At 40.7% G+C, this 26,680-nt stretch overlaps 1 protein-coding gene across 1 annotated transcript in view; it reads left to right on the top strand.

The window, feature by feature from the left end:
* LOC128647449 (probable ATP-dependent RNA helicase DDX60) overlaps window positions 1–25,314 on the top strand; it is a 1,088,706-nt gene extending 1,063,392 nt beyond the window's left edge. The window contains exons 37-39 of the mRNA XM_053700235.1: window positions 6,749–6,900; window positions 7,207–7,269; window positions 25,060–25,314. Of these exons, the coding sequence (XP_053556210.1) occupies window positions 6,749–6,900; window positions 7,207–7,269; window positions 25,060–25,165 (321 nt within the window). The 3' untranslated portion in view covers window positions 25,166–25,314. The remainder of the gene's footprint in view (window positions 1–6,748; window positions 6,901–7,206; window positions 7,270–25,059) is intronic.
* Window positions 25,315–26,680: the final 1,366 nt, after the last annotated feature.

Raw genomic sequence — 26,680 nt, 5'->3', positions numbered from 1 at the left:
GGCGGGGTCAAGGAAAGAACGGCATGGAGATGAAATGCAGACTATTGCGCTTCATCCTGCCGCTATAACAAGTATGTCTATATCAACAGAATAGTGAACAGGGCATAAACATTAAGAGGCCCATTTATCAAGCTCCGGATGGAGCTTGAGGGCCCGTGTTTCTAAAGACCGCTGCTCTATAACGCTGTACACCTGCTCTGAGCAGGCGGACAGAAATCACCATAATTTGATCCCCTGCTGGTGGTCGATTGGAGCTGCTGGTGCAATGCTGAATACGGAGAGTGTTCAGCGAGGTATATCGGACCTGATCCGCACTGTCAGATCAGGTCCGACATACCTTTGATAAATATCCCCCTAAAGATTAACACTGCTCCACTTTTCAAAAAGGGAGGAATGTACCCCACACTCACCTCATAGGAATGGCGCTAACTAAAAAAGCGCTCTTTCCTAATAAACCCTGTTCTTACTCTGAGAAGCAGGAAAATAAGCCACATTGTTAAATCAATGGAGATAATGTTCAAATGAGCTTATCTTAAAATATATGAGAGGATTATATATAATACTGAGCCCCCTAAAAATATAGAGTTAACTCCTTCTTTGAAGATTAACCCCTAAGTCTCCAAAACACATGCCAGGAAGTGCCTGCCCACTGCCAGAATTATCCCATAAAAAGGATGCTATGTCCCATCTAAATGCAGGGAGTTCTTACCCTCTTCAGTGTCAGCCTCCTAGCCCCAGAAGACAAAAAGGCATTTACCTGCACATCCAGCTGTCCGGAAGGAGGACAGCTCACATAATATGGAAAGATGCCACTCCTTACAGAGACCTGTGGAAAAATAAAGGACAGAGTAAGCCTACTCTGGCTTTCTATACTAGGGCAGCAACATGTTAGGAAAATGCAGTGAAGCCCACTTCACAAGTTCCTAACTGCTTTAAAGCCACCACTGTCCTACTGAAGGGACTAACGTGGAGTACGGCTAGACCCAATCTTGAAAGGAAAGATCAGAGCAAACCTACTCTGGCTTTCAAAATAATAAACTCTTGATTAAAGTGAAATAAATCCAATCTTCTTCAAACACCATGGGGCCTATTTATCAAAGGTCTTGCGGACCTGATCCGACAGTGCGGATCAGGTCTGCAAGACCTCGCTGAATGCGGAGAGCAATACGCTCTCCGTATTCAGCATTGCACCAGCAGCTCACAAGAGCTGCTGGTGCAACATTGCCCCCTGCAGACTCGCGGCCAATGGGCCACCAGCAGGGGGCTGTCAATCAACCCGATCGTACTTGATCGGGTTAATTTCCGGCGATTCCTGTCCGCCTTATCAGAGCAGGCGGACAGGGTTATGGAGCAGCGGTCTTTAGTCTGAAGACTCGCCAGAAACACGGGCCCACAAGCTCCATTCGGAGCTTGATAAATGGGCCCCCAAAACTTCACCTCCTGCTTGCACCGAAGGCAAAAAGAATGACTAGGGATTGTGGGAAGGGAAGAGATACTTAACAGCTTTTCTGTGGTGCTCTTTGCCTCCTCCTGCTGGCCAGGAGAGATATTCCCAACAGTAATTGATGATTCCGTGGACTCACTGTATCTTAGGAAAGAAAAGCGTTTTTTTTTATTTGTTTTAAAAAATACACAATAATTTAGAGCAAACTGGGTACTGGCAGACAGCTGCCAGTACCCAAGATGGCAGCAAATAGGTAGAGGGGGGAGGGTTAGAGAGCTGTTTGGGGGGGGCTCAGGGAGGTTGGGTGGTAAGGGGGATCCTACACTGCAGAAAATATATAATTAAAAAAAAACTTTTATTTTTATACTGGCTGACAGCTGCCAGTACCCAAGATGGCAGCAAATAGGTAGAGGGGGGAGGGTTAGAGAGCTGTTTGGGGGGGCTCAGGGAGGTTGGGTGGTAAGGGGGATCCTACACTGCAGAAAATATATAATTAAAAAAAAACTTTTATTTTTATACTGGCTGACTTTCTGCCAGTACTTAAGATGGCGGTGACAATTGTGAGGTGGGGGAGAGAAGAGAGCTGTTTGAGAGGGGTCAGGGGGTGGGATTTGTCAGGTGGGAGGCTGATCTCTACACTAAAGCTAAAATTAACCCTACAATCTACCTAATTAACCCCTTCACTGCTGGGCATAATAAACATGTGGTGCACAGCGGCATTTAGCGGCCTTCTAATTAACAAAAAGCAATGCCAAAGCCATATATATCTGCTATTTCTGAACAAAGGGGATCCCAGAGAAGCATTTACAACCATTTGTGCCATAATTGCAAAAGCGGTTTGTAAATAATTTCAGTGAGAAACCTAAAGTTTGTGAAAAAGTTAACGTTTTATTTTTATTTGATCGCATTTGGCGGTGAAATGGTGGCATGAAATATACCAAAATTGGCCTAGATCAATACTTTGGGTTGTCTACTAAAAAAATAATATATATACATGTGAAGGGTTATTCAGGGATTCCTGACAGAGATCAGTGTTACAATGTAACTATCGCTAATTTTGAAAAAAAAAAATGGTTTGGAAATAGCAAAGTGCTACTTGTATTTATTGCCCTATAACTTGCAAAAAAAGCAAAGAACATGTAAACATTGGGAATTTCTAAACTCAGGACAAAATTTAGAAACTATTTAGCATGCGTGTTTTTTTGTGGTTGTAGATGTGTATCAGAATTTGGGGGGTCAAAGTTAGAAAAAGTGTGTTTTTTTCAATTTTTTCATCATATTTTATAAAAAACATTTATAGTAAATTATAAGATATAATGAAAATAATGGTATCTTTAGAAAGTTAATTTAATGGTGAGAAAAACAGTATATAATATGTGTGGGTACAGTAAATGAGTAAGAGGAAAATTACAGCTAAACAAAAACACAGCAGAAATGTAAAAACAGCCCTGGTCCTTAACGGTAAGAACATTTAAAAAATGGTCTGGTCACTAAGGGGTTAATTAGTAGGGTTATATCAGGAAACCAACCAGTTTCCGAAACATGGACTCCATGAGACTCCAGTCTGTGTCTAACAGCACAACGAGTGCTGCCGCTTATGTGAGTATAATAGGAGCAAGTTTGGAAATTAGTGGGTGCATATTATTAAAGGATAAAATCAGCTCAAAGGGACAGTCTAATCCAAATTAAACTTTCGTGATTCAGATAGGGCATGTAATTTTAAACAACTTTCCAATTTACTTTTATCATCAAGTTTGCTTTGTTCTCTTTGTATTCTTTGTTGAAAGTTAAACCAAGGTAGGCTCATATGCTACTTTCTAAGCCCTTGAAGGTCGCCTCTTATCTCAGTGCATTTTTACAGTTTTTCACAGCTAGATAGCGCTAGTTCATGTTTGCCATATAGATAACATTGTGCTCACTCCCGTGGACTTATTTATGAGTCAGCTCTGATTAACTAAAATGCAATTCTGTTAAAAGAACTGATATAAGGGGTCAGTCTGCAGATGCTTAGATACAAGGTAATCACAGAGGTAAAACATATATTAATATAACCGCGTTGGTTATGAAAACTGGGGAATGGGTAATAAAGGGATTATCTATCTTTTTAAACAATAAAAATTCTGGAGTAGACTGTCCCTTTAATTTACAGAAAATAAATTAATTTAAAAAATGCAAAAGCGCCAAGATATATTTAGAGACCAAACAATGTATTTTTGTTCAAATAATATTTTAGATGTGGAGGAAACTCCTGCACAAAATGTGTACCCACATTTTATACAAAATGATATTAAAAAGGGTTATGCATTGGTTAAATTTATAAGCAGTCAAGGTAAAAGTGGGAGATGAAACACTAAACACATTACCAATATTCAAAAAGTTTCCCATTAAAGTATAGCAAAGCAGCAATTAGGAGCGCAATCCAAAACACCTGCTTAAAAAGGAAAATTAAATCATGCTTGCCACTCTTTTCCTTAGCTTATTTTCTTATATATTAATAGACCAACAAAACTGCCCTTTTAAGTAGGAGCTGGACAGACAACCCAAAGCCTGAAACTCCAACTCTCATATGAGCATAAGACTCCTCTCTTTCATTCCACTGGCAGTCTGTTTTTACAAAGAAGTAACAAAAATTCTAGCAGCACCTAACCATGAAGATTTTCGAATCAGTAAATTCTGAGGGCGTGTAACAAACGCCAGGTTCTATACTGAGAAAATAGCATTAAATACAGAAAGAAGAATGTTCCTTCAAAGCCTGAGAGAGGTAGACAGACCAGTTTTATAATGTTTCATGAAAGTGCAAGGAGAACTTCTCACTGCTACTTGGCAAAAATCTTCAGATGAAGGTTAGCTTCAGCGGTCCCATATGTAAAGACTGCTCTTATAGAAAGCAAATGACTTGGTAACTTTGAAATTGTGATCTTTATGATGACCAGCAGTTTATTAGTTTACCTTCATTCATTTGGAGTAGCCAAAAAGGTACCTTAGCTCTAAAGAAGGCAAAATAAAGTGAATAGCAGAATAGACCCTTAAAGGGACACTGAACCCAATTTTTTTCTTTTGCGATTCAGATAGAGCATGCAATTTTAAGCAACTTTCTAATTTACTCCTATTATCAAATTTTCTTCATTCTCTTGGTCTTTATTTGAAAAGCAAGAATGCAAGTTTAGATGACAGCCCATTTTTGGTGAACAACCTGGGTTGGTGATTGGTGGATAAATTCACCCATCAATAAACAAGGGCCTTTCCAGTGTCCTGAACCAAAAACTGTCTGTCTCCTTAGCTTAGATGCCTTCTTTTTCAAATCAAGATAGCAAGAGAACGAAGAAAAATTGATAATGGGGGGATATTTATCAAGCCGTCAACCGCAAATACGCTGGAATTCCACAGCGTAATTGTGGCGAGCTTGATCAGACCTAGTTATCAAAGCCTACAAACTGGCAAATGCTGAAATCTGTGATGTAACATATGATCCGCCGGTCTCAATTCGACACAGATCGATGCTTACGTCATTACAGATGTTCCGAATGCGGCACTATTTGACACTTTTTAAAAGTTATCAAATAGTTAACAGGTACGCTTGCGTCTATTCCGGCCCAGCGTACCTGGTTTTCAACCCGCCTACCTGGAGGCCACAGATGCCATAGGAATCAATGGGAGTCTGAAAGCAGCAAAAGCTTATGTTCGATGCTGCCAAATATCCCATTGATTTCTATGGTAGAAAACAAGTTACGTTTACACCTAACACCCTAACATAAGCCCCGAGTCTAAACACCCCTAATCTGCCGCCCTGACATCGCCGCCACCTACATAATGTTATTAACCCCTTTTCCGCCGTTCCCCAACACAGCCACAACTAAATAAATGTATTAACCCCTATCCCGCCACTCCCAGACCCCGCCGCCACTAAATAAATGTATTAACCCCTAAACCTCTGGCCTCCCACATCACTACCATTAACTAAACCTATTAGTTTAATGTAATTGTAGTATAATAGTTAGGGTAGGTTAATTAATAGTTTAATATAGTTTATTTTAGTTCTACAGGTAAGTTTAAATTTATTTTAAGATAGGGATGTTGTAATTTTAATGTAAAGTTATCGGGTTCTTAGGTTTAGGGGTTAATAATTAATTTAGTTTATGGCGATGTGGGGGGCTGGCGGTTTAGGGGTTAATAGGTTTAGTTAATGGTAGTGATGTGGGAGGCCAGAGGTTTAGGGGTTAATGCGTTTATTTAGTGGCGGGGTCCAGGAGCGGCGGGATAGGGGTTAATAACTTTATTTAGGTTGCGGCGGGGTCCGGGAGCGGCGGGATAGGGGTCAATAACTTTATTAAAGTTGCGGCGGGGTCCGGGAGTGGCAGGATAGGGGTTAATAACTTTATTAAAGTTGCGACGGGGTCTGGGAGCAGCGGGATAGGGGTCAATAACTTTATTTAGGTTGCGGCGAAGTCCAGGAGCGGCGGGATAGGGGTTAATAACTTTATTAAAGTTGCGGCGGGGTCCGGGAGTGGTGGGATAGGGGTTAATAACTTTATTAAAGTTGCGGCAGGGTCCGGGGGCGGCGGAATAGGGGTTAAACATTTTAGTATAGCGGCGGCGTTTAGTGACAAGGTATAAAGTTGGTAAAAAGCTGAATAGCAGCGAGATCGATGACTGTTAGTTAACAACAGTCCGATGCTCATCACCCTATACTTGGTGCACGGCTTTTTGCCGGCTTTTTGCCGGCTTTTTTTATAAATATGGAGATCGTATTCAGGTCCGCGGCCACGATATTAGGCGATGTTAGGCGAGCGTATTGGTGCCGGCAAATGCAGCATAGTTGAGGCTTTGATAAATATACCCCTAGGAGTAAATTAGAAAGTTGCTTAAAATTGCATGCTCTATCTGAATCATGAAAGAAAACATTTGGGTTCAGTGTAACTTTAAGTAGAGGTCAATTCATTGCTCTCTAAATGTTACCTGCAGCCAAGTGAGGAGTCAAATCACAAATTGGTTGAATACAATATATGGATTGAGGCATTACCTATTAAACAGAACTAGGATCTATACATTTTTGTCATATCTAAAACTACATAAACATGTAATTATTCATATTTTGAGAACATTGAATAAGGCCTATAAAATATTAGAGAATATAAATAAATACTCAGCACCAAGTATTTTTTCTTGAGATAAGCTATAATTATCATTATGCTACACTAACACTTAGTGGAAATATAGCTTTATATTGTTTTAATGTAACTTGAAAACACCTTACATTTTAATAAACATAAAATGTTAATCACAGTGAAATTATTTCTTTCACAGCTTTTGCTTCAAAAAGTGAAAATTAACACTAAAAACATCCCTATACTGAGACTGGAGAAAAAAGATGCTTTGGGAAGAAAAATGCCTCTTAATGCTTACATACATGATTTCTTCAAGCATGGGTCTTTGGCGGCAATGGCAAACGATAACATGTAAGTGCTTAATCTGTTGCTGTCAATAGGGTTACTTTTTAGATGAGATTACGGATAGCAGCCTCTAGTAGTTTGCAGTAATACTACAGGCAGATACACTACTAAGTAGTTTCTTATTAATAAAAAAAATCCATATTTTTTCAAAGAAAGGGGTCCATCACTTTCAAAAAGTCTATGGGGATTTTTGTAGATAAATCATTTTAATTTTTCTAAAGGTTTGCAATTGATCCCTTAATTATTAATGGTTTGCCTAAAGTATATATTTAGTGACTATGTGTGCATACTTTTTTTAATTTTATCTTTTAGGATCCATGAAGGGGAGGCCTACCAGCTACTCAGAGATTTTCTGCTTACAATCAAATCTATAAGGTGACCACTGAAAGTATCTGTTATTGATAAATAATCTATGTCCTATATGGACATAAAAAAAGTATAATACACTGAATTTGAGTAATAAAAACTATTAAAAACCCCATTAGCATAACTGATCAGAAGCAAATATCATCAACAAGCCTTATTTCATCAATATTAAAATGAGTCCTCTATGATTCTCTGAACTGAAACTGGAATACTGATAAAGATTTGAAGATATCTTGCAGCTTCATGTAAAAGCTACACTTATATGGCCCATACTCCAGTCAAGATTGGCCAAATCCAGCCCACAGCCTAAATCTTACTTAGACCCCTGGGGCCCAATCCGATATGCAGCGTTGACCCCAAAAGCCGTCGACGCCGAATTTTGCGCGGGTTTGGTATCCTATATACGGCGTAACCTAGAAGTTACGCTCGTATATTTCTGCCTTCGGCCGTAGTTTTTTGGCCCATAGACAGGTATACCAAACCAGCGCAGTTTGGTATCCAATATACAGCGTAAGGACTTACGTGGCGAAAATGGAGAAATCTTACTCCATTTTCACCTCGCCATAAAATGCAGCCGTAGTAAGCCTTAAGCTGAGTATTGGAGCCCCGTAGCTCCCTAAACTACCTGCTAAATAAAACCTAACACCTAACGCATGCGCAATGTCTATCTACCTGTCAACCGCAAACTGCTAAATAAAACCTAACACCTAACGCATGCGCAATGTCTATCTACCTGTCAACCGCGATCCCCCGCCGCAATCCCTAATAAAGTGATTAACCCCTAAACCGCCGCTCCCTGACCCCGCCGCCACCTACATTAAATGCATAACCCCCTAATGTGAACCCCCTACACCGTCGCCACCTACATTACATACCCCCTAATGTGAGCCCCTTACACCGCCGCCATCTACATTACATACCCCCTAATGTGAGCTCCTACCCCGCCGCCAGCTATATTAAAAATTATTAACCCCTAATCTAATCCCCCTACCCCGCCGCCAGCTATATTAAATTATTAACCCCTAATCTAATCCCCCTACACCGCCGTCAGCTATATTAAAATTATTAGCCCCTAATCTAATCCCCCTACACCGCCGCCAGCTATATTAAAATTATTAACCCCTAATTTAATCCCCCTACACTGCCGCCAGCTATATTAAATACATTAACCCCTAATCTAATCCCCCTAAAGTAATCACCTCTATTACCAGCCCTTAAAAGGGCCTTTTGCGTGACATTGCCCCAAAGTAACAGCTCTATTGCCAGCCCTTAAAAGGGCTTTTTGCGGGGCATTGTCACAAAGAAATCAGCTCTTTTGCCTATAATCTAAATCCCCCTACACCGCCGTCACCTATAATAAATGTATTACCCCCTAATCTAATCCCCCTACACCGCCGCCACCTATATTAAATAGATTAACCCCTAATCTAATCCCCCTACACCGCCGCCAGCTATATTAACTATATTAACCCTAATTATATTAGGGTTAATATAGTTAATATCGTTATTATATTATATATATATATAATATAATAACGATATTAACTATATTAACCCTAATATAATTAGGGTTAATATAGTTAATATCGTTATTATATATATATATATATATATATATATATATATATATATATATATATATATATATTAACTATATTAACCCTAATTATATTAGGGTTAATATAGTTAATATTGTTATTATATTATATTATATATATATATATATATATATATATATATATATATATATATATATATATATATATATATATATATATATATTAAGTATAATAACCCTATCTAACTCTAACACCCCTAACTAAATTCTTATTAAAATAAATCTAATTAATATTAATATTATTAATTAAAATATTCCTATTTAAATCTAGATACTTACCTATAAAATAAACCCTAAGATAGCTACAATGTAATTAATAATTACATTGTAGCTATTTTAGGGTTTATATTTATTTTACAGGTAACTTGGTATTTATTTTAACTAGGTACAATAGCTATTAAATAGTTAATAACTATTTAATAGCTACCTTGTTAAAATAATTACCAATTTACCTGTAAAATAAATCCAACCCTAAGTTACAAATACACCTACACTATCAATAAATTAAATAAACTACAAATATCTAAATTAAAATACAATGAAATAAACTAAACTAAATTACAAAAACAAACAAACACTAAATTACAAAAAATAAAAAAAAATTACAAGAATTTTAAGCTAATTACACCTACTCTAAGCCCCCTAATAAAATAACAAAGCCCCCCAAAATAAAAAAAAATCCCTACCCTAATCTAAATTAGAAAAGTTAACAGCTCTATTACCTTACCAGCCCTTAAAAGGGCTTTTTGCGGGGCATGCCCCAAAGAAATCAGCTCTTTTGCCTGTAAAAAAAACACAATACCACCCCCCAATATTACAACCCACCACCCACGTACCCCTACTCTAAACCCACCCAAACCCCCCTTAAATAAACCTAACACTAAGCCCCAGAAGATCTCCCTACCTTGAGTCGTCTTCACCCAGCCGGGCCGAACTCTTCATCCAATCCGGGCGATGTCTTCATCCAAGCGGCAAAGAAGAAGTCTTCCATCCGGCGATGTCTTCATCCAAGCGGCAAAGAAGAAGTCTTCCATCCGGCGATGTCTTCATCCAAGCGGCAAAGAGGTCCTCCATCGGGGCAAAGTTTTCTTCCAAGTGGCATCTCCAATCTTCTTTCTTCAGCCCTCCAACGCGGAACATCCATCTGGCCCGACGACTGAACGACTAATGAAGTTTCCTTTAAATGACGTCATCCAAGGTGGCGTCCCTCGAATTCCGATTGGCTGATAGGATTCTATCAGCCAATCGGAATTAAGGTAAGAAAATCTGATTGGCTGATTCAATCAGCCAATCAGATTCAAGTTCAATCCGATTGGCTGGTCCAATCAGCCAATCAGATTGAGCTTGCATTCTACTGGCTGATCGGAAAAGCCAGATGGATGTTCCGCGTCGGAGGGCTGAAGAAAGAAGATTGAAGATGCCGCTTGGAAGAAAACTTTGCCACGATGGAGGACCTCTTCTTTGCCGCTTGGATGAAGACATCGCCGGATGTTAAACTTCTTCTTTGCCGCTTGGATGAAGACATCGCCGGATGAAAGACTTCTTCTTTGCCACTTGGATGAAGACATCGCCGGATGAAAGACTTCTTCTTTGCCACTTGGATGAAGACATCGCCCGGATTGGATGAAGAGTTCGGCCCGGCTGGGTGAAGACGACTCAAGGTAGGGAGATCTTCTGGGGCTTAGTGTTAGTTTTTTTTAAGGGGGGTTTGGGTGGGTTTAGAGTAGGGGTATGTGGGTGGTGGGTTGTAATGTTGGGGGGTGGTATTGTGGGTTTTTTTACAGGCAAAAGAGCTGATTTATTTGGGGCATGCCCCGCAAAAAGCCCTTTTAAGGGCTGGTAAGGTAATAGAGCTGTTAACTTTTTTAATTTAGATTAGGGTAGGGAATTTTTTTTATTTTGGGTGGCTTTGTTATTTTATTAGGGGGCTTAGAGTAGGTGTAATTAGCTTAAAATTCTTGTAATCTTTTTTAATTTTTTTTTATTTAGTGTTTTGTTTTTTTTGTAATCTAGTTTAGTTTATTTAATTGTATTTTAGTTTAGATATTTGTAGTTTATTTATATTTGTAGTTTATTTAATTTATTGATAGTGTAGGTGTATTTGTAACTTAGGTTAGGATTTATTTTACAGGTAAATTGGTAATTATTTTAACAAGGTAGCTATTAAATAGTTATTAACTATTTAATAGCTATTGTACCTAGTTAAAATAAATACCAAGTTACCTGTAAAATAAATATAAACCCTAAAATAGCTACAATGTAATTATTAATTACATTGTAGCTATCTTAGGGTTTATTTTATAGGTAAGTATTTAGATTTAAATAGGAATATTTTAATTAATAATATTAATATTAATTAGATTTATTTTAATAAGAATTTAGTTAGGGGTGTTAGAGTTAGATAGGGTTATTATACATATATATATAATATAATAACGATATTAACTATATTAACCCTAATATAATTAGGGTTAATATAGTTAATATATATATAATATAATAACGATATTAACTATATTAACCCTAATATAATTAGGGTTAATATAGTTAATATAGCTGGTGGCGGTGTAGGGGGATTAGATTAGGGGTTAATCTATTTAATATAGGTTGCAGCGGTGTAGGGGGATCTAGATTATAGGCAAAAGAGCTGATTTCTTTGTGACAATGCCCCACCAAAAGCCCTTTTAAGGGCTGGTAAAAGAGCTGGTTACTTTGGGGCAAAGCCCCGCAAAAAGCCCTTTTAAGGGCTGGCAATAGAGCTGTTTACTTTGGGGTAATGCCACGCAAAAAGCCCTTTTCAGGGCTATTTGTAGGGTTAGACTTAGGTTTAGTGGTAGGGATAGTTTAGTATTTTAGGGGTTAATTAATTTAATATAGCTTGCGGCGGTGTAGGGGGATTAAATTAGGGGTTAATCATTTTAATATAGCTGGCGGCGGGGTAGGAGCTCACATTAGGGGGTAGTTAATGTAGCTGGCGGCAGGGTAGGAGCTCACATTAGGGGGTAGTTAATGTAGCTGGCGGCGGGGTAAGAGCTCACATTAGGGGGTAGTTAATGTAGCTGGCGGCGGGGTAGGAGCTCACATTAGGGGGTAGTTAATGTAGCTGGCGGTGGGGTAGGAGCTCACATTAGGGGGTAGTTAATGTAGCTGGCGGCGGGGTAGGAGCTGACAGTAGAGGGTAGGTAATGTAGGTGGCGGCGGTGTAAGGGGCTCACATTAGGGGGTAGTTAATGTAGGTGGTGGTGGGACCGGGAGCGGCGGTTTAGGGGTTAATAACTGTATTAGGTGTGGCGGGGTCCGGGAGCGGCGGTTTAGGGGTTAATACATTTATTATTATTAGGAGAGTGAGGGGGATAGCTGATAGAGGGGTATACGTGTCGGGCTATGTTTGGGAGGCGTGTTAGACAGTATGGGTGATTTTATAACTTAGTCAGGTTTTGTAGACGCCGGCAGTTTCTAAAGTGCCGTAAGTCACTGGCGACTCCAGAAATTTGTACTTACGCAGATTTCTGGACATCGCTGGTTTGTCAGGCTTACGGCACTTTAGCATCTGACGGCTAGTGATGTTGCGAATAGTTCGCCGGCGAATAGTTCCCGGTGAACATAGCATGTTCGCGTTCAATGCGGCGGGCGAACATATGCGATGTTCGATCCGCCCCCTATTCGTCATCATTGAGTAAACTTTGACCCTGTATCTCACAGTCTGCAGACACATTCCAGTCAATCAGCAGCAGACCATCCCTCCCAGACCCTCCCAGCTCCTGGACAGCAGCCATTTTAGATTCATTCGGAAGCTGCATTGTTAGTGAGAGGAGAGACAGTGTAGCTGCTGGTGATTTAATAGGGAAATTGATAGCTAGGCTAGTGTATTCAGTGTCCACTACAGTCCTGAAGGACTCATCTGATCTCTGCTGTAAGGACAGCACCCCAAAAAGCCCTTTTTAGGGCTAGAACATCATTTTTTCCCCCTGTGTAATCTAATTGCAGTTGCCTGCCTGCCAAGCCACTTGCCCAGTGCCACCACTCATATCTGGTGTAACAGTAGTGTAAATTTAAAAAAAAAAAAACTTTTTTGACTGTGAAACATCAGTCTGCTTGTGTAATCTAATTGCAGTTGCCTGCCTGCCAGCGTGTGTGCCAGGCCCACTTGTCCAGTGCCACCACTCATATCTGGTGTAACAGTAGTGTAAATTTAAAAAAAAAAACTTTTTTGACTGTGAAATATCAGTCTGCTTGTGTAATCTAATTGCAGTTGCCTGCCTGCCAGCGTGTGTGCCAGGCCCACTTGCCCAGTGCCACTACTCATATCTGGTGTAACAGTAATGTAAATTAAAAAAAAAAAAACTTTTTTGACTGTGAAACATCAGTCTGCTAGTGTAATCTAATTGCAGTTGCCTGCCTGCCAGCGTGTGTGCCAGGCCTTCTTGTCCAGTGCCACCACTCATATCTGGTGTAACAGTAGTGTAAATTTTAAAAAAAAAAAACTTTTTTGACTGTGAAACATCAGTCTGCTTGTGTAATCTAATTGCAGTTGCCTGCCTGCCAGCGTGTGTGCCAGGCCCACTTGCCCAGTGCCACACCACTTGTATCTGGTGTAACAGTAGTGTAAATTTAAAAAAACAAAAACTTTTTTGACTGTGAAACATCAGTCTGCTAGTGTAATCTAATTACAGTTGCCTGCCTTCCAGCGTGTGTGCCAGGCCCACTTGCCCAGTGCCACCACTCATATCTGGTGTAACAGTAGTGTAAATTTAAAAAAAACAATCTTTTTCAACTGTGAAACATCAGCCTGCTAGTGTAATCTAATTGCAGTTGCCTGCCTGCCTGCCAGCGTGTGTGCCAGGCTCACAGCGTATACTGTGCCCACTTGCCCAGTGCCACCACTCATATCTGGTGTAACAGTAGTGTAAATTTAAAAACAAAAAACTTTTTGGACTGCAGTGATGTGCAGTCACTAGAGGCAGGTGAGGCAGTGCTTCACCTCTCATATGGGCAAAAATAAATATTTTTTTTTATTGGCTTTAAAAAAATAAAAAAATTGCTATTTTTTTCCCCAGCATTTTTTTTTTTCACAGCTACATGTTGTGCAATGGAGAGGCACAAGCAGGTCTGCCCACCATTACACAACATGCTGCACCATCTACTGGATGAAAGTGGTTAAGATCATTGCATGGCCCATTATCTGCTTATTTAAGGCAGTCCCATTTGGGCTGACCCAATCCAGTGAGAGGCATTAGTAAGTGGAATTTAGGGTTGGGGCTGGATGTTAAATCATATAAAACAAAACAAAAATGGAAAAAAACAACTTTCATTTATTTTGTTGCTGTCCTGTGAAGCTGACAGCTTTGCTAAAGTGAAAAAGAGAGTTCTGTTCTTCCCCTCTAAGTGCAGTGGAATGTTCCACTGTCACTTCCTGAATCCTTACAGAGCAGGAAAGGGAGAGAGGCAGAGAGAGCAGTGTTTCAACCACATTTTATTGTAGTAAGTGCTGCAGCTGTAGATTTTACTGAAATGGATTCTGTTAGTGAAAATGATAATTTAATGAATGTGGTTTAGTGTTTTTGTTGAATTGTGTTCAGATACAGCTCATTAACAGGGGGGACAGTAAGTGAGCATAACCCAATACTTACAGGAAGTCAAAGGGTCAATTCAAATTTAAATCCATAATTTAAAACCCAGAGTTTGAAGTTAAGTGTGCAGTGTCCACATTATTTAAATTAAAGTTTTTGACATTGAATATTGCTAAGCCTCCCTTTTTCATGGTTATTTAATTTACTTAGGTACAAACTCCATATATGTGATGTTTGTTCAGTCAGAGGATGCAGTATCTATTTTTATTTTTCTCTATGTCTCCATTTATTTAAAGACTTCTGATAACTTGTAATTCACAAATCAATTGAAAGCTGTTGCATTGTGTTTTTAATATGTGCTGCTTTTATACAAGTTTATATTAATAAAATGAGATTTAAACCTGCCCTGTTGGGGGTACTTGCGTCCCTCTGTACATGTGTTTCTCTGGCGTATCATATCTAGTGCCTCACCAGCCTCTGACCTCACTGCACATCACTGTTGGACTGTGAAACATCAGTCTGCTTTTTTGTGCCAGGCTCACAGCGTATACTGTGCCCACTTGCCCAGTGGCCCCACTCATATCTGGTGTAACAGTAGTGTAAATTTAAAAAAAAAAACTTTTTTGACTGTGAAACATCAGTCTGCTTGTGTAATCTAATTGCAGTTGCCTGCCTGCCTGCCTGCCAGCGTGTGTGCCAGGCTCACAGCGTATACTGTGCCCACTTGCCCAGTGCCACCACTCATATCTGGTGTAACAGTAGTGTAAATTTAAAAACAAAAAACTTTTTGGACTGTGAAACATCAGTCTGCTTTTTTGTGTCAGGCTCACAGCGTATACTGTGCCCACTTGCCCAGTGCCACCCCTCATATCTTGTTTAATAGTAGTGTAAGTGTACATTTAAAAACAAAAAAAACTTTTTGGACTGTGAAACATCAGTCTGCTTTTTTGTTTCAGGCTCACAGCTTATACTGGGACCACTTGCCCAGTGTCACCACCCATATCTTGTTTAATAGTAGTGTAAGTGTATATTTAAAAAAATAAAAACTTTTTGGACTGTGAAACATCAGTCTGCTTTTTTGTGTCAGGCTCACAGCGTATACTGTGCCCACTTGCCCAGTGCCACCACTCATATCTTGTTTAATAGTAGTGTAAGTGTACATTTAAAAACAAAAAAACTTTTTGGACTGTGAAACATCACTCTGCTTTTTTGTGTCAGGCTCACAGCGTATACTGTGCCCACTTGCCCAGTGCCACCACACATATCTTGTTAAATAGTAGTGTAAGTGTACATTTAAAAACAAAAAAAACTTTTTGGACTGTGAAACATCAGTCTGCTTTTTTGTGTCATGCTCACAGCTTATACTGGGCCCACTTGCCCAGTGCCACCACTCATATCTTGTTTAATAGTAGTGTAAGTGTACATTCAAAAATATAAAAACTTTTTGGACTGTGAAACATCAGTCTGCTTTTTTGTGTCAGGCTCACAGCGTATACTGTGCCCACTTGCCCAGTGCCACCACTCATATCTTGTTTAATAGTAGTGTAAGTGTACATTTAAAAAAATAAAAACTGTTTGGACTGTGAAACATCAGTCTGCTTTTTTGTGTCAGGCTCACAGCGTATACTGTGCCCACTTGCCCAGTGCCACCACTCATATCTTGTTTAATAGTAGTGTAAGTGTACATTTAAAAACAAAAAAAAACTTTTTGGACTGTGAAACATCAGTCTGCTTGTGTAATCTAATTGCAGTTGCCTGCCTGCCAGCATGTGTGCCAGGCCCACTTGCCCAGTGCCACACCACTTATATCTGGTGTAACTAGTGTAAATTAAAAAAAAAAAACTTTTTTGACTGTGAAACATCAGTCTGCTAGTGTAATCTAATTGCAGTTGCCTGCCTTCCAGCGTGTGTGCCAGGCCCACTTGCCCAGTGCCACCACTCATATCTGGTGTAACAGTAGTGTAAATTTAAAAAAAAAAAACTTTTTCGACTGTGAAACATCAGTCTGCTAGTGTAATCTAATTGCAGTTGCCTGCCTGCCAGCATGTGTGCCAGGCTCACAGCGTATACTGTGCCCACTTGCCCAGTGGCCCCACTCATATCTGGTGTAACAGTAGTGTAAATTTAAAAAAAAAAACTTTTTTGACTGTGAAACATCAGTCTGCTTGTGTAATCTAATTGCAGTTGCCTGCCTGCCAGCGTGTGTGCCAGACTCACAGCGTATACTGTGCCCACTTGCCCAGTGCCACCACTCATATCTGGTGTAACAGTAGTGTAAATTTAAAAACAAAAAACTTTTTGGACTGTGAAACATCAGTCTGCTTTTTTGTGTCAGGCTCACAGCATATACTGTGCCCACTTGCCCAGTGCCACCACTAATATCTTGTTTAATAGTAGTGTAAGTGTACATTTAAAAACAAAAAAAAACTTTTTGGACTGTGAAACATCAGTCTGTTTTTTTGTTTCAGGCTCACAGCTTATACTGGGCCCACTTGCCCAGTGCCACCACTCATATCTTGTTTAATAGTAGTGTAAGTGTACATTTAAAAAAATAAAAACTTTTTGGACTGTGAAACATCAGTCTGCTTTTTTGTGTCAGGCTCACAGCGTATACTGTGCCCACTTGCCCAGTGCCACCACTCATATCTTGTTTAATAGTAGTGTAAGTGTACATTTAAAAAAATAAAAACTTTTTGGACTGTGAAACATCAGTCTGCTTTTTTGTGCCAGGCTCACAGTGTATACTGTGCCCACTTGCCCAGTGCCACCACTCATATCTTGTTTAATAGTAGTGTAAGTGTACATTTAAAAAAAAAAAAAAAAAAATTTGGACTGTGAAACATCAGTCTGCTTTTTTGTGTCAGGCTCACAGCGTATACTGTGCCCACTTGCCCAGTGCCACCACTCATATCATGTTTAATAGTAGTGTAAGTGTACATTTAAAAACAAAAAAAAACTTTTTGGACTGTGAAACATCAGTCTGCTTTTTTGTGTCAGGCTCACAGCTTATACTGGGCCCACTTGCCCAGTGCCACCACTCATATCTTGTTTAATAGTAGTGTAAGTGTACATTTAAAAAACTAAAAACTTTTTGGACTGTGAAACATCAGTCTGCTTTTTTGTGTCAGGCTCAAAGCTTATACTGTGCCCACTTGCCCAGTGGCACCACTCATATCTTGTTTAATAGTAGTGTAAGTGTTCATTTAAACAAAAAAAAAACTTTTTGGACTGTGAAACATCAGTCTGCTTTTTTGTGTCAGGCTCACAGCGTATACTGTGCCCACTTGCCCAGTGCCACCACTCATATCTTGTTTAATAGTAGTGTAAGTGTACATTTAAAAAAAAATGACAGGCAGAGGCAGGCCACCCCGCAGGTGCCGTGGTGGTCGTGGTGCTGTGATTCCCTTTGGCCCTAGAATAATGCCCAGTGTTCAGAGGCCACGTCCCATGAACTCAAAAATTTCTGAGGAAATAGTTGACTTTTTAACACAGGACACCCAATCTTCAATAGCTTCCGCTCCGAACCTTGACGCACCATCCTCCTCCAGCTTATCTTCGGGCACCTCTCAAGTTACCACTCACCCGCCTGCCGCCACCACCAACACTAGCACCACAGCCGCTTCACTTGATCTGTCAGAGGAGTTTTTTACACATCAGTTGGAAGAAATGAGTGATGCGCAACCATCATTGACAGAGGATGTAGATAACAGTGATATGTCTCAGTCAGGCAGCATTACAGACATGGATGTACGGTGTGATGATGATGATGTTGTATCCGCTGCTGCTTCCTTTGTTGATTTGTCAGATACAAGTGAAGCGGTTGATGATGACGATGCGTCCGTGGATGTCACGTGGGTGCCCACTAGAATAGAAGAAGAACAGGGGGAAAGTTCAGATGGGGAGACAGAGAGGAGGAGATGAGTTGGAAGCAGGGGGAGGTCGTCGCAAGGAGCTAGTGGCACAGTCAGACAGCATGCATCTGCACCCGGGGTCAGCCAGACAGCATGCCAATCAACGCATGCTGTTGCCACCACCAGAATGCCGTCATCGCAGAGCTCAGCAGTGTGGCATTTTTTTGTGTGTCTGCCTCTGACAACAGCGATGCCATTTGCAACCTGTGCCAAAAGAAACTGAGTCGTGGGAAGTCCAACACCCACCTAGGTACAACTGCTTTTCCAAGGCACATGATCGCACATCACAAACGCCTATGGGATCAACACTTGAATAGAAGCAGCACACAAACTCAAAACCGCCATCCTCCTCCTGGCCCAGCATCTTCAGCCACGTCAACTACTGCTGTCCTCCTTGCCCCCTCTCAACCATCCGCCACTCCGTCTCTCTTCCGGAGCAGTTCCTGCTCATCTGCCCACAGTCAGGTCTCTGTCAAGGACATGTTTGAGCGTAAGAAGCCAATGTCACAAAGTCACCCCCTTGCCCGGCGTCTGACAGCTGGCTTGTCTGAACTCTTAGCCCGCCAGCTTTTACCATACAAGCTGGTGGAGTCTGAGGCGTTCCAAAAATTTGTAGCTATTGGGACACCGCAGTGTAAGGTACCCGGCCAAAATTTCGTTGCACAAAAGGCAATCCCCAACATGTACTCGACTGTGCAAAAGGAAGTAATGGCATGTCTGGCACACAGTGTTGGGGCAAGGGTCCATATGACCACTGATAGCTGGTCTGCAAAGCATGGTCAGGGCAGGTATATCACCTACACTGCGCATTGGATAAACCTGCTGACGGCTGCCAAGCATGGAATGAGTGGCTCTGCAAAGGAGGAGTTGGTGACACACTGCCATGACTTGCAGGCAGGCCTGCTGCCACCTCCTCTACTCCTCCTACTCCATCCTCTTCCATAACCTCCTCGGCTGAGTCCTCTTCTGCTGCTGCTTCTTGCTCCACATCAACGGCACCCCCCCAGCTCCCCAGGTACTATTCCACATCCCGGATACGGCAGTGTCACGCCGTCTTGGGGTTGACTTGCCTGAAAGCAGAGAGTCACACCAGCACTCCTGTCCGCCCTGAACGCACAGGTGGATCAGTGGCTGACTCCGCACCAACTGGAGATTGGAAAAGTGGTTTCTGACAACGGAAGTAATTTGGTGGCAGCATTGAAATTGGGCAAGTTGACACATGTGCCGTGCATGGCACATGTGTGTAATCTGATTGTACAACGCTTTGTGCATAAGTACCCAGGCTTACAGGACGTCCTGAAGCAGGCCAGGAAGGTGTGTGGTCATTTGAGGCATTCCTACACGGCCATGGCGCACTTTTCCGATATCCAGCGGCGAAACAACATGCCAGTGAGGCGCATGATTTGCGACAGCCTGACACATTGGAATTCAACACTCCTAATGTTCGAACGCCTGCTCCAACAAGAAAAAGCCGTTAACGAGTATTTGTATGAATGGAGTGCTAGAACAGCCTCTGCGGAGCTGGGATTTTTTTTGCCATGTTACTGGACGCTCATGCGCAATGCCTGTAGGCTCATGCGTCCTTTTGAGGAGGTGACAAACCTAGTCAGTTGCACTGAAGGCACCATCAGCGACATCATACCATTTGTTTTCTTCCTGTAGCGTGCCCTGCGAAGAGTGCTGGATCAGGCCATAGATGAGCGTGAAGAGGAAGAGTTGTGGTCACCATCACCACCAGAAACAGCCTTATCAGCATCGCTTGCTGGACCAGCAGCAACGCTGGAAGAGGATTGTGAGGAAGAGGAGTCAGAGGAGGAATGTGGCTTTGAGGAGGAGGAGGAAGACCAACCACAACAGGCATCCCAGGGTGCTCGTTGTCACCTATATGGTACCCGTGGTGTTGTACGTGGCTGGGGGGAAGAAGATACCTTCAGTGAGATCACTGAGGACGAGGAACGGGACATGAGTAGCTCGGCATCCAACCTTGTGCAAATGGGGTCTTTCATGCTGTCTTGCCTGTTGAGTGACCCTCGTATAAAAAAGCTGAAGGAGAACGACCTGTACTGGGTGTCCATGCTACTAGACCCCCGGTATAAGCATAAAGTGCCTGAAATGTTACCGAATTACCGCAAGTCGGAAAGGATGCAGCAGTTCCAAAATAAATTAAAAAGTATGCTTTACACAGCGTATAAGGGTGATGTCACAGCACAACGGGAATCTAACAGGGGAAGAGGTGAAATTAATCCTCCGACTCCCACGACCACGCCGGCAAGGACAGGACGCTTTACAGACGTGTTGTTGATGGAGGACATGCAGAGCTTTTTAACTCCTATGCATCGCCACAGCCCTTCAGGGTCCACCCTCAGAGAACGACTCGACCGCCAGGTAGCAGACTACCTTGCCTTAACTGCAGATCTCGACACTCTGAGGAGCGATAAACCCCTTGACTACTGGGTGTGCAGGCTTGACCTGTGGCCTGAGCTATCCCAATTTGCGATAGAACTTCTGGCCTGCCCCGCTTCAAGTGTCCTGTCAGAAAGAACCTTCAGTGCAGCAGGAGGTATTGTCACTGAGAAGAGAAGTCGCCTAGGTCAAAAAAGTCTAGATTACCTCACCTTTATTAAGATGAATGAGGGATGGATCCCGAAGGGACTGACATTGGGCAATACATTTGAGTAAAAAAGGCCTGATGAGATGAGCTGCCTTGGACTAAAAATGGTCCACACGGTGCTGTATTTTATCTTCGAATGCCGGATTACTTGCGTGACTTATCCGCCACCAACTAGGGTTCAAGCCGCAATGGGCACTTTCTGCCTGGGAAACAAACATCAATTTTTCTGGCTGCTGCTACAGCAGCGGCTGCAACAATACCTAATTTTTCAGGCATGTGTACATGCCTAATTTGTCTGGCCTCTGGTGCAGCACTGTGGCTTCAAAAACCAAACCAATAAAAAAGGCACATAACAGGGATTAAACTGATAGGAATAGTACTACTTAACACACCACTCCTATCTGGTGGCACATTAGATTGCACGCGCAGTGCCCCAAATTTGAAGTAGGAGGACCGACCAAGCATCTTTTTCCATCTCTCGGTTCCTAAAATCCATGCCATATACACGTCCCCTGATAGGGGACGTAACAGGGATTAAACTGATAAGAATAGCACTACTTAACACACCACTCATATCTGGTGGCACAGTAGATTGCATGCGCAGTGCCCCAAATTTGAAGTAGGAGGACCGACCAAGCATCTTTTTCCATCTCCCGGTTCCTAAAATCCATGCCATATACACGTCCCCTGGCGCTGCAACTGCCTCTGGGAACCTTACCATAGGTGTCAGACCGCACGTCTTGTAATTCTCTGTCTGGGAAATTATCTATCTATCAAATCTATCTATTTATCTATCTATCTATCTATCTATCTATCGTATCTATCAAATGTATCTATTGCATCTATTGATCTATCTATCTAATCTATGTAACTATCTGTCTATCAAATCTATCTATCTCATGGCCGGACTGTTATCTGCCATCCTCTTGTGTTTCGTCCAAATGTCCGTCGGCCAACTGTCCGTCGGCCAACTGTCCGTCAGCTAAAAGTCCGGCCACGATTGCACGCGCAGTGCCCCAATTTTGAAGTAGGAGGACCGACCAAGCATCTTTTTCCATCTCCCGGTTCCTAAAATCCATGCCATATACACGTCCCCTGATAGGGGACGGAACAGGGATTAAACTGATAGGAATAGTACTACTTAACACACCTTATAATAATGCAGAGAGAGGCAACGCAGAGAGAGGAGTCTGAAGAAGAGGAGTCAGAGGAGGAGGGTGGCTTTGAGGAGGTGGAAGACCAAACACAGCAGGTGTCCCAGGGGGCTTGTTGTCACCTTTCGGGGACCCTTGGTGTTGTACGTGGCTGTGTGGAGGAAGAGACCTTTAATGACATCAGTGAGGACAAGGAACGGGACATGGCTAGCTTGGTATCCAACCTTGTGCAAATGGGGAGTTTGCGGTTGTGCAAATGGACTGTTTGCGGTTGATTGCGGTGCGTTAAACGGGGAGTTTGGTCTGTCACTGTGAAGCGGGCATAACCCTTACACTACCTGATCGATACAAAATCATACCTGATGTTTTAAAGCACATTATTCCAAACAATTTAGGAATGTTAGGTGATTTATGCCCTTTATGGATTAAAACCAGACTCTGCATCAACTATGTAATTTTACGTGGGAGTTTTGCCATGGATCCCCCTCTAGCATGCCACAGTCCAGGTGTTAGTACCCTTGAAACAACCTTTCCATCACTATTGTGGCCAGAAAGAGTCCCTGTGGGTTTTAAAATTTGGCTGCCTATTGAAGTCAATGGCGGTTCACCCGGTTCGCCAGTTCACAAACTTTTGCGGACGTTCATGTTCGCTGTTCGCGAACGGAAAATTTTAAGTTTGCGACATCACTACTGACGGCGCCGTATATGGGATAACTCGAGTTGCGAGCTGAAACTACAGGCGGCGGGGGTTCCCTCGCTTGCGCCGCAAACTACGATCTATATCGGATCGCGCCCCTGAAATCTCACTCCTTAGGTTCTCAGACCCAATCTTAGCTGTGAAATTCACTCCCTCCCTCACTCAACCCCCCCTTTCCCATTTACCAGGGCATAAGGTATACATTTACAGAATTTAACTTAGGATTCGATGCTGTTACTGTCTCAGTGTTAAGCACCAAATGAAAACCTCACAAAGTAATGAATTAAGAACAAAGGTGTCTAGCATATTACAGAGAGAGTACAGTATCTGGATTTTTTTCTGAGGTCATTAGGGCATCCTCACTCCATTATTATTGCCTATAAATGTTTTGCAATATGTTCTTGCATATTTTCTTCAGAAAGCTGAACTGAAGTGAGGGTGCTGCTTTATAAAGTGATAGCACCAGTATTGGTGAACCATTAGAATAGATGGAACAGGCATCTATTCTAATTTTGTATTAAAGGTACATAAATCCCAAAATGTTACTTTTATTATTCAGAAATAACATGCAATTTTAAACAACTTTCCAATTTATTTCTATTATCAAATGTTCTTTATTTATTTTCTTGTTATCCTTTGTTGAAAAGCAGGAATGTAAGTTCATGAGTGTGCACGTGTCTGCAGTACTGTATGGCAGCAGTTATGCAACAATGTTATAAATTAGCAAGAGCACTAGATGGCAGCACTGTTTCCTGTTATGTAGTGCTCCAGACGTGCACTCTACCTATCTAAATATCTCTTCAACAAAGAATAGCATGAGAATAAAGCAAATTAAATAACAGAAGTAAATTGGAAATTTCTGAATTCTGAATTCTGAAAGAAAAATGTTGGGTTTCATGCCAGCTTCTTTTGTTAATGCATGCACTGCTCTGCTCCTGGCTGTAGTGAATCTCTAGTACCTTCTGCAACCTCATTAACAATTACAAATACTAATTAGTTTTGTCTCCTTATATGGTGGAAATCAAGACAAACAAAACAGGATAGACGCAGATTAGAACAGAGGACCAGATACAGCTAGAAGCCAGAATAGTAGCATTATACTATGGAGTAGGAGTTCAGCTTGGCCAAAGAAATGGCTAAAATAGCACCAGTCAGGCATTAGAAAAGTACAAGGCTATTCTCAGTAAATGACCAGACCCTGGCATCAGGAGATCCATCACAGCGTTAATATGGAGATTTTCTTTACAACTGTGGGAATAGCTAACTATGAAGTATAGGAAATCCATTTCTTTTTCGCGTGCAACACAGAAATCCCTTATTTAAAGAAAGACGCAAAAATCCAGGGTCAAACAAAGAAGTTCCCTCTTTGAGGTAAAATGCTGTCGTTAGAATTAGGTATATTTACTGCTGGGACGAACACAGTTACACCCTGCACAATTTAACACCAGGAATGTCTGGTTCTGGGTAATTCTAAAAGGTTCCACAATAAATATATATTTTAAGTATATTGTATATCTATAATATAATTTCAACTCTGGCTACCAAAGCTGTTTGGCTTCTTGAACTGATAGCTGGCTCGCTATTTTTTTATTTTTTAAAATGACTTTAGTGCATTTTTATATAAATGTACACACACGTGAAAAGTCAATTTAAACAGGCGTGTCTAAGAGGGATTATATTGGGTAATTTATTGCCAATCTAATTTGTGACATGAATGTATGAATAATAAACTCAAAATCCAGAATAAAGCATAAATGATATGTAACCAGCTTCCAGAAATACAAAACAAATTAAGTCTGTATATTGTCAATGTTCATCATTCCCATTATGTATAGGCTAATATACATCTGAGGACATGTAATTGTGAGTAGAAGTATCTTTTTTCATTCATTTATTTGTTAAGAAATGTCTCTATCTAACATAAAGATCATGTTGTTAATGAATGAATAACAGGTAAATTTGTTCAAATTCATTCTTCATTTTTAAACTACTAACAATTAATGAAAATTTGCACCTCTGTGCAGTTACTGTACATATTTGTTTTATACCAGGGCAGAAGGGGTATACAGGGATCATCTAATTAGCCAGTTTCTAGAGGTTTGGGGTAAATCTGCCCCTGGCTAAATTGTTACGTAGATGTAATAAATTCATAAAGATTTGTTTTATCAGTCTTACATTTAACATAGACTACATTTTTCTATTTTTAAAAATATTCTTAATTATATTTTATATTTTCAGTGTTTCGTTGGAGGAAATGTGTAAAGAGAAGAACTCACTTGTTGTAGCTTTCCAGAATCTCTGCTACCAATTTCAAGATAAACTAAAATCTTCAGAAAGAAAATGATTCCATGTATACAGCTCACAATTCTGTATCACTTCTTCATAAACCAACATGTTTTAGAGAATGTCATTTTTTAATAACTAATAATGACTTTGCTTTATATCATCAGTTTTACTGTTTCAATTATAATAAATTTTAATAATATAATATGATATCCTGCTTTGTTGAATTGATGTTCCTTTTCTTTGTCTACGTAACTAGATTTTCCTTTAAATTGTAACAGCTTGAGGTATCATGTTTTATGTGTGCATTTCTATCTATCTATCTATCTAGACATTTTCAATAGTCCTGGATGAGTAAGAAATTGCAGCGTTAATATCTAAATTGAGAAACGAGATGTGCAAAACGCATATTTCTCTTGTAAGGTGTATCCAGTCCACGGATCATCCATTACTTGTGGGATATTCTCATTCCCAACAGGAAGTTGCAAGAGGACACCCACAGCAGAGCTGTCTATATAGCTCCTCCCCTAACTGCCATATCCAGTCATTCTCTTACAACTCTCAACAAGCATGGAGGTAGTAAGAGAGAAGTGGTGAAATGTAGCTGTTATTTTGCTTCAATCAAAAGTTTATTATTTTTAAATGGTACCGGAGTTGTACTATTTTGTTCCAGGCAGAAAAATAGAAGAATCTGCCTGTGATTTCTATGATCTTAGCAGGTTGTAACTAAGATCCATTGCTGTTCTCACACATGACTGAAGAGAGAGATAACTTCAGCGGGGGAATGGCGTGCTGGTTATCCTGCTATGAGGTATGTGCAGTTAAGATTTTTCTAGAAGATGTGAATGCTAGAAAATGCTGCTGATACCAAATTTATGTAAGGTAAGCCTGAATACAGTGATTTAATAGCGACTGGTATCATGCTTACTTTCTGAGGTAATACTCTTTTATATTTACAATATAAAACGTTTGCTGGCATGTTTAAACGTTTTTATATATACTTTGGTGATAAAACTTTATTGGGGCCTAGTTTTTTCCACATGGCTGGCTTAAATTTGCCTAGAAACAGTTTCCTGAGGCTTTCCAATGTGTTACTATGAGTGGGAGGGGCCTAATTTAGCGCTTTTTTGCACAGTAACTTTTACAGACTGAGACATCCAGCTTCCTCCAGGAGTCCCCTGAATGCTATAGGACATCTCTAAAGGGCTCTTAGGCTTTCCAAAATCGTTTGTTGGGAAAGGTAGGCCCACAGCAAGGCTGTGGCAGTTGGTGTGACTGTTAAAAAACTTTATATCGTTTTTTTTATCTGTTTTTTTAACTAAGGGGTTAATCATCCATTTGCAAGTGGGTGCAATGCTCTGTTAGCTTATTATACACACTGTAAAAATTTCGTTTTATTTACTGCTTTTTTTCACTGTTTTTCAAATTCTGACAAAATTTGTTTCTCTTAAAGGCACAGTACCGTTTCTTATATTTGCTTGTTAACTTGATTTAAAGTGTTTTCCAAGCTTGCTAGTCTCATTGCTAGTCTGTACAAACATGTCTGACATAGAGGAAACTCCTTGTTCATTATGTT

The sequence above is a fragment of the Bombina bombina genome, chromosome 2, assembly GCF_027579735.1.
Source record: "Bombina bombina isolate aBomBom1 chromosome 2, aBomBom1.pri, whole genome shotgun sequence".
In the NCBI taxonomy this organism is placed as follows: domain Eukaryota; kingdom Metazoa; phylum Chordata; class Amphibia; order Anura; family Bombinatoridae; genus Bombina; species Bombina bombina.
Note: the sequence above shows the minus strand (reverse complement) of the source record. Positions and strands in the feature narration are given on the sequence as shown.